At 55.1% G+C, this 12,584-nt stretch overlaps 1 protein-coding gene across 1 annotated transcript; it reads left to right on the top strand.

Annotated features, from left to right (window-relative positions):
* The first annotated feature begins 4,474 nt into the window (after window positions 1-4,474).
* Window positions 4,475-11,582, top strand: LRFN3 (leucine rich repeat and fibronectin type III domain containing 3). Its single transcript, XM_032488081.1, has 3 exons — window positions 4,475-5,621; window positions 7,143-8,585; window positions 10,955-11,582. The coding sequence occupies exons 2-3, from the start codon at window positions 7,159-7,161 to the stop codon at window positions 11,418-11,420; spliced, it is 1,893 nt and encodes a 630-aa protein (XP_032343972.1). The 5' UTR covers window positions 4,475-5,621; window positions 7,143-7,158; the 3' UTR covers window positions 11,421-11,582.
* Window positions 11,583-12,584: the final 1,002 nt, after the last annotated feature.

Raw genomic sequence — 12,584 nt, 5'->3', positions numbered from 1 at the left:
AAGGCAGGAGATCAGGGCAGGTGAGTGGGTAGTCAGAGTGGGGCTGGGGACTTCCCCCTGCAGCAGGACTCCGTGCAGTGACTGGAAGGAGATCCCACAGCCTCTTCCTGCTGCCTCCCCTGAGGTTGTGGATCTGGTGGTGGTTGATGTTTGGTCCATTATAATCCACATTCTTTGCATAATTGTGACGGGAAGGGAGTTACCCAGCCTGGGAATATGTTCTCAGCCCCCCCCCCCCTTGCATCTCTCCAGTAAAATATGGGCAGAAGGGAAATTTGTAGAAGGTCACTTCTGGGCCAAGTTTTTTAAAAAGCTGGTGAACCTTCTCCACCCTATCTCTTCCCATTTGCCAAGTAGAAGCAGATAATTCTAAGCCCCAGGAAATAATGGAGGCACAAGATTAACAAGTCTGGTGTGTGAATCAACAGATGGAAGATAGCTATCAACCAAGCAGGACGCCTGCGGGGAGAAATAAACTGTTTGTATTGAAGTCACTGAAATTCAGAAGGTTATTTGTTACAGCAGCTGGCATTACTAATACACTGATCCTTCCTTTCTGGGCCCCAGATATGAGTAAGGCTTGAGCCCCCCTGTCGTTCTGTAAAATGAGCCTCTAATCCCCAACTGTGGTGTTCAGGCTTTCACAGAGCAGATCTATACAATGGCCCAAAGTCTCTACATTTGCTAGTTAAAAGTTTTCAGCATATTTTCCTCCATTCTTTGCACTAATGTAAACTTTCCCCATGTTCTTACCGAAGTCTTCGTCCATGGTGATAGCTGGCAGTCATCAAAGCAGCCCCTGAAAGCTGCATTCCGTCTTCTACCATAGTTAATCAGAACCTCCTGCACAGGTCTTGTGGTTGCCGTGTAGAAGTCTGTGCTTGCTGGGGACCCATGAGTCTGATCAGTGTATGTATATGGGGGGTGGGGGTGGGAAGAACTTACTCATCTTCCTGCCCCCCTGACCCCTCCATATCGGGGTGCACCTTCAGACATGATCTTTAAGGTGACTCCTAGTCCTCAGTTCTGGTTCATGTGCTGTTTACAAAGCTGAGCTAATTTCAGTGAACCCCACCGGCTGGACGTAGGATGTACTAGTTGGTGGGAACCAGTTGAGTATGAGGAGATGCTACCCCCAACCTTTCTTGGTCTAACAACCCCCTGACTTGGAAGCAGCCTGAGTTTATTTGACGCTTTTTTGGCAGACAGACCGACTTCATTGATTTTAGTGTATACATGCATGGAAATGTGTGTGTGTGTGGGTGTGTGTGCCCAACCCTTACAGTGTTTGAGCCCAACCCTTACAGTGTTTGATGTGACTCTGAATATGTTCCTTGTGTATATGTGTGGGCATGTGTCTCACACATGTGTACAAGAGAATCTGCGTGCAGTGTGTTTCGGCATGTGTGACCTCTCACGTGTCTGGGTGTGAGTCTGTGTGTGTTTTGGAAGTGTGTGTCTAAGTGTGCACTTGTGTATGTCCCCTATATTTGAACAGGAGACCAGATGATGTGTGTTCCACGTGTCTGCTGTGTCCGTGTGTATTCTGGTGAGCCTCTGAGGATGTGATGTGCATGTGTGAGTATGCATGTATATTTTCAGGGAGATTCCGTGTGTGGATATGAGCAGTTCCCTTCCTCCCTCAGCTCCCTCAGCTCTCAGGCAGTTTAACCTCATTCTTCCTGCTGTGGCTGTTTCCGCTGCTTCTGTCCCCTTCTCCAGATGTTGCAATTAAGTAAATGCAGCAATTAAGCGGAGTCCCCGAAAACAACCATCCCACTAGGATCCCCTTCCGGGAGCTAATGAGGGATTACAGCACATGCAGACACACTCGTGGTACCATTCAGGCACCACAGGGACCCCTAGACTGCACATGCCATGGCATGAAGACACACAAACAGCATAGGGGTTCCCTTTGGCCACCGGCTTCATTCGTACTTATCCTTCAGGTCTCAGTATAAAGTTCCCTTCCTCCAGGAAGCCCTCCTGACTCTGGGGGGAGGGGGTGGAAGGGTTAGACTCTGCTTTTGGGGCCCCACACACTCTGTTTCCCTCAACAGAGCCCTGATCACTCTGGCCTGTGCTTTGTTATCAAAGCCCTTATTATTTTGCCCTCTGCTTCCCTGATCACACCCTGACCACTGTGGCCTAGGCCTCTGTCATGACAGTCCCAATCTTTTTACACCAAGATTCTCCCATCCTGGCCCTGACCACTCTGGGCTGTCTGGAGATGTGTCTTTCTCCCTTTTGGAATGTGAGTTCCATGAAGCCGGCCCTGATGCTGTCTTGGTCACACTTTTACTGCAGTGTCATCTAGTACACAACCATGCCCAGAAATCCAAAGTAAATGTTGAACTGGCATCTTTGCCTCTGCCTCTCTCTAATGCCAAATCCCATTTTATGTCTCTAAACATGTTGGTTTCTTTGGCACACACTTAGGGTGTAACATGCCCTCAGAGCACCACATTTTGGCATAGCTGTGGTGGACAGAACCATGCACACTGCTGATGTTCCTGGTTTAGCCCAGTGGGTCTCAAAATATGGTCCCTAGGCCAACAGCATTACCATTGCCTGGGAATTTAGAAATGCAAATCAGAAACTGTGGGACTAGGGCCTGGAGATCTACAGTAACAAGTCCTCCAGGTGATCCTGATGCAGCTACAGTGTGAGGACCTCTGGTCCAGCTCCCGCAAGGCATCCCTCTCTGCTTTTTCACCTCAAATTTCAGATGGCTCTCAGCACCACCGCCTCTCACCAAATGGACAGTCATCACCAAATGCGGCAAGATTCGGTGGATAAATGCCCCAGCCTCTCTACCTAAATGTTCCCCAGCAGAACTGAGCCCCAGTTGTCCAAAGGAATAACCTGCTCCTCATCTGAACCTCCTATTAACTGTTCCTCCTCTGCCTCGCTCTTCCACGTCCCTTGCCCATTTCCTGGGGCCACGCCCAAATCAGCCCAGTTCCACTGAATTCTAATCCCCGTCTTTTCGGGATTGTCTCCAGGTATTTCCCTCTATCTCACCCACCTCCACCACTTCTGTAGCGTCTCCGAAACGTCTCATCCTTTTTCTGAATGTCTGGGAAGCCAGTATCTGCTATGCTGGGCCAGGAGCACTGATGAACTTTGCTAATGATCGAGAAAGGCGGGCCCCTGAGCTGAGTTAATTTTAGCTGCAATTTTTCAATACACAGAAGTGGAAGGAGCCAAAAGTCTGCTCTGAAACCTTCAGCAGAGCTAGGGATGCCAGGGTGGATGTGCATTCATGCCCCTGCCCCCAACAAGTTTGCTTTACTCTTCCTCTCAGATGGGCGTTCCCTGGGTTGGCGTGATCAGGTTTCCCCAGGGTAGGGCTGCGACCACAAACAAAAGCGGTGGCCCCTTTGGACCAGACCTCCCAAGATTAGGTCCCCGTGTTGCTATAACCAAGTTCCCAAGCCAGGCTTGTGGACCACGGCCCACATCCCTCTTCCTGCAATACCATCTGTCAGGAAACATGTGGGACCCCTCCCCCCTGCTCCCCTCCACTATCTTCCACAAGCATCAGTACAGGCAGACACCACTCCCGGTGAGTCATGTGTTAGTACAATTCTAGTAGGGTACCCTGCAGAGCAGTGGACCTGAGTTGGGGAGAGAGGAAGGCAGTGGACATACTTTTCTGGGTCAGTCTGACCAGCCCCCTGCCTCTGTCCCAGTTCCTATCTTCCCCTTCCTCCATGGGATATCTGGCCAGTGTGTCTTGAGGTCTAGCTCTAATTCCAGAGGCACAGGGACTTGGAGCCAAGCTTTCCCCTTGCATCCAGGCCAAGGAGACTTGGGAAGGAGCAGAGTCTACCCTCTGGCCTGAAAGATCAAGCTTGTTGCTGAGCAGAGTCCAAGTAAGGAGACTCCACCTGTGGGAAGGACATCCCAGAACGGTGGTGCTGAGACAGAGGGGCAGAAGGAGACAGGCATGGGGGGCAGGTGGCTCTGAGATGGAGAATCAGATTCAAAGCTGTGAATGAGATCTGGACACACCCACACACACATCCCCATCCTCACAGCTGAGTCGCTCAGTCTGTCCCTGTCTCTCTCTCTCTCCTCGTGTCTCTGTCTCTTTGACTTTCTCTATGTCTCTCTGTCTATCTCTAACTTGTCCTGTCTCTTGTCTGTTTCTTTCTGGGTCTCTCACTGTCTCTGTATTTCCATCTCTCCTTGAATATGTGTGTCTTTCTATCTCTCTGTCTACCCATCTGCCCCTCTCATTCTGCTCTTCTCTTTCGCTCAGTCTAAGCCTGCCTATCTTTTTGTCTGTCTTTTTCTACCTCTGTGTGTCTCTCTGTCTCTCTTGACTCTGTATCCAAGGATTCTCTCTCGCAGGCAAAACCAGGATGACTCCATGGGAGGTGGGGCCAGGGACTCGCCTTTGAGAGAGGGGCCTGCCTACACCTTTAAGCGCGGGCGCGCGCGGGGCCTGCGCCTTTAAGCGCGGGCGCGCGCAGGGCCCTGGGTTCCCGGCGAGGAGGCCGCGGGAGCGCCAGGACCCGGCCCGCCTGCCCGGCCCCCGCCAGGCCCACGCCCCGGCCCCGGCGGGGGAGGGGTCTCTGAGCGCGGCCCCTCCCCCCTGCGCCCCCGCCTGTGCTGCGGTACCCGTACCCTGCCTGTGCCTGTCTGTCCGTCTGTCCGCCTCTCGGCCTCGCCCCACTCCGGCCCCCGGGGCTGCCTGGCCGCCCCCCCACCCCCTCCGCAGCCGCCCCCTCCCTCTGGGCCAGCCCCCACCTCAGCCGGGGAAGCAAGCCAGGACGCCGCGATTCCAGACCCAGGGCCTGCACCCCGAAATCGGGGGCCTGCACCCTGAGATTGGATCCAGATAACTGGACACCCAAGCCTGAGAGCCTAAACTGGGGCTGGGACCCCAAGACCTGGAGCCTGAACATCCATATCTGGGGCTGAAATCTCAACATCAGTTCCTGGGATCCCAAGATTTGGAGCCTGAACCCCAAGAATTGTAATATGGACCCCAAGATTTGGAGCCTGAACCTCAAGATTTGGCATCTGAAACCCCAAATCTGGAGCTAAACTCTGAGTTGTGTGCCTGGGACCTTGAAATCTGGGACTGGATTCTCATTTCTGTACCCTGGAACCTGCTTTTTGGGACCTGAACCCTGAGTTTTAGGCCTCAGATTCCAAGATCTGAACCCTGGCATTCAAAGGGGCCTAAACTTGAGTTTGGGCCTGAAGTCCTTGCTGCAAAACTGAATGCTGAAATTTGGGGCAAATCTTGATTTAGCACCCCAATATCTGATCCCAAGACTGGGCTTGGGACTCAGACGTTAAACTCTCCTTTTGTCTGTTTAGCATCCCAAGCCTGGAGCTGGGAGACCCTGACTCTGAGCAACCCACACTGGGGCCTGGGTCTCTAAAACTGGACCCTTAGAGGCCCAATGTTTGGAGATCTAGGACCCAAAGTGACAAGATCGAGAGACTCTGTGGCCACAAATCTGAACTGAGATACAACAGACAATCCCTCTGCAGAGAACTTGGGGACAGGGAAGGCATGACCAGGCACCCCCTCCAGAGTCCTGACCCCTGACCCCCTTGGAGCTTGAGGACTCTGCTCCCTGGGGCAGCTTCCAGCTCAGGTAAGGCTACTGGGAGACCCCCATGGTGGGGAGGGACTTGGGAGGAACTTTGTGGCTCAGGGTGGAGGTAAGGAGGACCAGGTCCCCCTAGACACCCTTAGAATTTCCCCAGATAACAGCCATACCCCGTCAAGTATCTGCCTCCAGCTCCTGCTCTGCCTCCAACACTCTATGGACACTTGGCCAGCCCTGCCCCTCTCTGACCTCGTCTTCCCCAGGTGATGGCATCTCCAGGTCTATGACCACCTCCACCCTGGCACTCCAGCCTCTCCCGACCATCTGTCTTATTTGATCATCTCCAGCCGCCTCTCCTGTCCACCACTCCTCTCTCCAGTCTCCTTTCTCCACCTCTCCTCACTGACCATCTCTATTCACCTCTCCTCTCTCTAATCATCTTTGACACTTTTGTCCACTGCTCTTATCTCTGGCCCCTCTGGCTACCACTCCTCTCAGTGACCATCTCTGTTTGCCTCTTCTGTCTTTGATCGTCATCTTAAACACCCCTGTCCATAGCTCCTCTCTCTGGCCACCTCTGTCTACTGTTTCACTCAATGACCACCTTTGACATCTCTGTCCGCGGTACCTCTCTCTAATCATCTTTTACCGGCTCTCTTGCCAGTGTCTACCCCTGACTTTAAGCTTTGATGTATGACTGTCTCTGACCATCTTTGACATCTTTCTCTCTAAATCTTCTTTCCAGCTGCTTCTGTCTGTCTCTCCTCCTGGCTTCTTCTGTCGGCCTTTTATCTCTCTGACCATCTTTCACCACCTCTTTTGCCCTCCACCCACTCCTGACCCTAAACTGCCAGTCTATGACCATCTGACCACCTCTCGCCTTTACTGACCACCTCTGTTCTCTCTGTCTTTCTTGCTCATTGGTGTTCTCTGACCATTTTTAACATCTCTGGCTGCCTTTCCTCTCTCCCCACACCCATCTGTCCCATCTCCAACTGTCTCTGCCATGTCTGTTCTCTCCTCTCTCTAACTGCCTCTCTGCCTTTTGACCATTTCAGACCCTCTCTCCTGGACCTGACCGCCCCTGGCCACTTCCTCTCTCTCTGTTGACTTCTCATCTTCTTGATCATCTCTAACTACCTCTCTTGTCTGGTCATGTCTGGCTACTTCTAATCATTCCCACCGCCCTAACTACCTCTTCTCTCTTGGGCCATCTTGGAGCATCCCTCTTTGACCACGTCTAAAGCTCTCTGGCTTACCTTCCACCAACCCTGACCCCTGCTCCTGTTCTCTGACTGCCTCTGATCATTTCTAATCACCTCCTTCCCTCTAACCATCTTTCTTCATTTCTGCTTAACTCTATTCCCCCGTGACACATCTCTCTGAGTCTGTGACCATCTCCTCTGGCTTTTGATCTGTCTGACCACGCCTCTCTCTGACCATCTTTGACCAACTCTTATGCTTCAGCCCTCTGTGACTTTCTCTTCTGGTCTTGGACCACCTCACCCCCTCTGAAACCCCTCTTCTGACCTCCGCCTGCCCTAACATCCCCCTTCTTCCCCGCAGGCCACCCCTGCCCGCGATGGCCATCCTCCCGCTGCTCCTCTGCCTGCTGCCGCTGGCCCCTGCCTCGTCTCCACCACAGCCAGCCACAGCCAGCCCGTGTCCCCGCCGCTGCCGCTGCCAGACACAATCCCTGCCCCTAAGCGTGCTGTGCCCAGGGGCAGGCCTTCTGTTTGTGCCACCCTCGCTGGACCGCCGGGCGGCCGAGCTGCGCCTGGCTGACAACTTCATTGCGGCCGTGCGGCGCCGCGACCTGGCCAACATGACGGGCCTGCTGCATCTGAGCTTGTCACGCAACACCATCCGCCACGTGGCAGCCGGCGCCTTCGCTGACCTTCGGGCCCTGCGCGCTCTGCACCTGGACGGCAACCGGCTGACCTCGCTGGGCGAGGGACAGCTGCGCGGCCTGGTCAACTTGCGCCACCTCATCCTGAGCAACAACCAGCTGGCAGCCCTGGCGGCCGGCGCCCTGGACGACTGCGCCGAGACCCTCGAGGACCTCGACCTCTCCTACAACAACCTGGAACAGCTGCCCTGGGAGGCTTTGGGCCGCCTGGGCAACGTCAATACGTTGGGCCTGGACCACAACCTGCTGGCTTCCGTGCCCGCCGGCGCCTTCTCCCGCTTACACAAGTTGGCGCGGCTGGACATGACCTCCAACCGCCTGACCACCATCCCGCCCGACCCACTCTTCTCCCGCCTGCCGCTGCTAGCCCGGCCCCGCGGCTCCCCCGCATCCGCCCTGGTGCTGGCCTTCGGCGGGAACCCCCTGCACTGCAACTGCGAGCTGGTGTGGCTGCGGCGGCTGGCGCGGGAGGACGACCTCGAGGCCTGCGCCTCCCCGCCGGCTCTGGGCGGCCGCTACTTCTGGGCGGTGGGTGAGGAGGAGTTCGTGTGCGAGCCGCCCGTGGTGACTCACCGCTCGCCGCCCCTGGCGGTGCCTGCCGGTCGGCCAGCCGCCCTGCGTTGCCGGGCAGTGGGGGACCCCGAGCCCCGTGTGCGCTGGGTGTCACCCCAGGGCCGGCTGCTGGGCAACTCGAGCCGGGCTCGCGCCTTCCCTAATGGGACGCTGGAGCTGCTGGTCACCGAGCCGGGCGATGGCGGCATCTTCACCTGCATTGCGGCCAATGCAGCTGGCGAGGCCACAGCTGCAGTTGAGCTGACCGTGGGTCCCCCGCCGCCCCCCCAGCTAGCCAACAGCACCAGCTGTGACCCCCCGCGGGACGGGGATCCTGATACCCTCACCCCGCCCTCTGCTGCCGCTGCCTCTGCCTCTGCGTCCGCCAAGGCAGCTGACACTGGGCCCCCTACTGATCGTGGCGTCCAGGTGACTGAGCATGGGGCCACAGCTGCTCTCGTCCAGTGGCCAGATCAGCGGCCTATCCCTGGCATCCGCATGTACCAGATCCAGTACAACAGCTCAGCCGACGACATCCTCGTCTACAGGTGCAGGGTCCACGTGGTGGGCAATTTGGGAGGGGGAGTGAGGTGGAGGGAGGGTTGGAGGTACACCTACTGATACCCTAGGCTGCAGCACAGGAAATGAGGCTGCAAGGTTACAAAGAAAATCAGATCGCAAAGGTAAAAGAAATCAGGCAGCAGTGGTAAAAAGAAAGAAGGCAGCAGAAGTAAATAGTAACAGAAAAGAGGAAATCAGGCAGCAGGAGTAAAAGAAATCAAGCCAGAGAGTAAAAAGTTAATTGGAGGGTGAGGGGTAAGGTTGAGGGGATACAAATTTAAGTAGAAAAGGAAACCAGGTGTTTCCAGGTAACAGGGCTAGATTCAAGCCAGGCTGCAGGAAGAAAAAGAGATCAAGCAGGAAGGTACAGGGATCATGGGGAAATGAAATGAGCCAGCCCTGCTGCCAAGGAACTCAGACCAGAGGTTAAAAAGAAAATGGGGGAGAAAGTTACATAGCGATTATGATTTAGGTCTCTGTGGTGTGACCTGCTCCACGTGTCTGGAGGTCTAACATGGTGATATATCAACGTTTGGTTCTCTAAATCAAATTAACCCTAGTTCAAGCTCCACCGCTGGGTGAACAGGAATGTTCAGTTTGCCACTGTTGGGGACTCCCTTCTCTGTTCTCTGGTTGCAAACACAGAACTTGGGGCTTACACACTCCAAGAGGTGGATTAGCATAATTTCTGCCCCCTAGCTGGAGAGCACTTGGAACATCTGCTGTGGCCACATGTGGTCACTCATGGTGGCTCTCTGACCCAGGGGCTGCTGACACCTCTGACCTAAGTCCAACCTTGCATGCACGGCTCCCTGTTCTCACTGCCAGGCTGGGTCAAGGGTTCAGGCCCTGAGGCCTGGCTGCAGAGGACCAGGCCTCTCAAGGCGTAGGGTCTGCACCTTGTAAACCCAGGACCTGAGTTCCCTTTCCCCCCTCAGAGGCCCAAACCTCAAGAGATCGTCACTTGATTTCCTTTTCAGTCCTGGAAATCCAGTGAGCTTTTTCCACTCTCTTTCTAAGACAGCAGTACTCAGTACATTCCACTGAGGGCCCACACCCGAAAATCACACAAGTCCTGTCCACCTTGCCTGGCAGGGGATGGCACAATGCTCTCCTACAGACAATCACAGAGTTCCCTCATTAAAGCAGTTTAGGAATAAAACAGAGATTATAAAACAAGTTAAATCTCCAACAGGGTGTTCTGCTATAAAAGGAAATAGAGTGGAATTGGGTACTAAGGATAAAAGGAAATGGGAAAGATAAGGATATATCGAAACCAGGCCACAGAGATGAAAGGGAATTGGGAGACAGAGCTGGAAAGAAATAAGGCAACAGGGAGAAAAAGAAATCAGCAGTGGTGACTGAGGCGCATCAGTTTAATGAAAACGGAATCAGAAGACAGGGCTCACTGGAAAGCCGTCTATAGCTAGAGTAATAATAATACGGCAGCAGGGTTGGAGAACATTCATTGGCAGGTTAGAAGGACATCAGGCAGCAGCCTGATGGGGGAGTCAGGCGGTTAGATTAGAGTGAATTCTAGCTTTGCACTAGAGGAAAGTCAGGCAGCTGGAAAAGGGAAATAAGGCACTGGCTGGAGGAAAGTCAGACAGGAGAAAAGAGGAAAATCGGATGAGCATCTGGAGGGAGACTTGGAGGTGGGATTAGAAGGAAAGTGAATGGGGGTGGCCAGAAGGAAAAGGTCATTGAGTTAGAGGAATATCAGAGTTAGAGCAAAACGGGGCAGTGAGAGTTGTCAGGCTAGAGGGAGCTTGGGCAGTGGGCTGGTGGGAAATTGGGAGGTAGGCTGGAGGGACTCAGGCAGTGAGCTAGGGGAGAATAGGGTGGGGGAACCAAAGTGAAATCAGGCAGTGGAACAGAGTGAAATAGGGCAGGGGAACGGAGCAAAATTGGGCAGCAAAGCTAGAGAACTTGGGCTGCAGGGAAATCAGGTGGCAGTGCAGGATAGGAACTTGGCAGCTGGGTATAAAATGAAGACGGACTCGGTGTGGGGGTTGGGGGGCAATGGGGCTGGCATGAAACTGGGCAGCAGAGCGGAGGGAAGGTGGGCAGCAGCACTGGAGGGAATTTGTGCATTGCAGCCAGAGGGAGATCAAACGGGCATTTCAGCAGCAGGCAACAGGGAAGCGAGAGAGTGGGCTTGGGTAGAACTGGCTAACAGAATGGAGGGACACCGGGCAGCTGATGACTATCAGACCTAAAGGAATTCAAGTAGTGGTTAGAGGGAACTCAGGGTCTAGGGTGAAATGAGGCAGCTGACAGGGGAGAAATCTTCCAGACTGGAGGGTTGGGGCAGAGTGTAGGGTGAGTGCTGACCCCCAGCTGCCTGTCCCTCCAGGATGATCCCGGCCGACAGCAGCTCCTTCCTGTTGACAGACCTGGCATCAGGCCGCACCTACGATCTGTGTGTGCTAGCTGTGTACGAGGACAGCGCGACAGGGCTGACGGCCACGCGGCCCGTAGGCTGCAACCACTTCTCCACTGAGCCGGCGCTGCGGCCCTGCGGGGCCCCACACGCACCGTTCCTGGGCGGCACTATGATCATCGCGCTGGGTGGGGTCATCGTGGCCTCGGTACTGGTCTTCATCTTCGTGCTGCTTATGCGCTACAAGGTGCACGGCGGCCAGCCCCCAGGCAAGGCCAAGGCATCAGCGCCTGTCAGCAGCGTTTGCTCCCAGACCAATGGCGCTCTGGGCACCGTGCCGGCCCCACCGGCCCCTGAGCCTGCTGCACCCAGGGCCCACACAGTGGTCCAGCTGGACTGTGAGCCCTGGGGGCCCAGCCATGAACCCACGGGACCCTAGCTTGGAGCCCACCTCAACGACCCTTCTGGCCCCTGGGGTGGCAGGACCCAGACACCCCATGGGATCTGGCCTCAGACTCACCAAATTGCTCATGGTTTTTAAAACTCTGATGGGGAGGGTGTCGGGGCACTGGGGCACAACAAGAAAGTCCTATTTTTCTAAGCTTGGGCCTGGGCCCTTGCCCTTGTCTCTTGTCTGTTGGGGTTGGGGGATCGTTCAGGGGTCTGGAGCTGGGGTGCCTCCTCTGGTGAGAGAACCTCCCCATCCCAGTTCCATCTGAGGTCCCTGGATGGGGCTGATGATGGTTATGCCTCAGTCGGCAGACATTCCTTGAGTATCCTCTCTGGGCCTGTCCTGTGCTGGGTGATGCTACAGTGACCCAGGCAGCCCCAAGCCCTGCCCCTTAGACAGTGATAGCTCAGAGTGATCAGAGACCTGGGGATGAGAGAAGCCTAGGAGATTCCAGGAGCCCAGAAAAGGGGCCTGACTCAGCACAGGTGTGGTCGGGGAGGGCTTCATGAAGGAGACATGTGATCTGAGAGTGACATCTGAAGGAGACAATTGGGCAAAGAGCAGAGGGAAAGATGTGCCAGGCAGAGGGACACCACAAGCAAGGGCTTAGGAAGTACCAGGCCCTGGGGGTGGTAGAAGTGAGGCAGGAGGGGTGAGAGGGGTCAGAACTCCCGTTCAGACTCCAGCCTGATAGTACTGGGGAGCCACAGAGGGGTCTATGCAAGGGAGGGACAGGGTCAGGTTTGGGCTTTAAGATCCTTCTAGCTGTTAGGAAGAGGGAAGACCACAGGAGAAGACTGAAGCTGGGAGCCTGGGGGAAAACCAGGGCAGGGAGCTGGGTGGGTGAGGACAAGGCTGGACCAGGGCAGGGCTGGGCGAAAGCAGCAAGGGGTGGGTAAGAGAGTCAAGAAGCTGAATGGGTGGGTTATGGAGCTGAAGGGCCTTGGGGGGGAGGGAAGTGTCCAGGGTAAGGCCCAGGGCTCTGGCCAGGGGAGGGGACAGTAGAGCTGCCCTGATGCAGGATGGGGGTGGGGGGGTTGGGGAAGATACTGAGACCAGTGTGGGACTTGGTGGATATGGGGAGCCCAGAGAATGGGCATGTCACCAAGGATACCTCCAAGAGGTGGCAGCCAGGGGGCCTCAGGACCCATG

This window comes from Camelus ferus, chromosome 9 (assembly GCF_009834535.1).
Source record: "Camelus ferus isolate YT-003-E chromosome 9, BCGSAC_Cfer_1.0, whole genome shotgun sequence".
Lineage (NCBI taxonomy): Eukaryota > Metazoa > Chordata > Mammalia > Artiodactyla > Camelidae > Camelus > Camelus ferus.
This window is presented reverse-complemented; position numbering and strand designations above follow the sequence as displayed.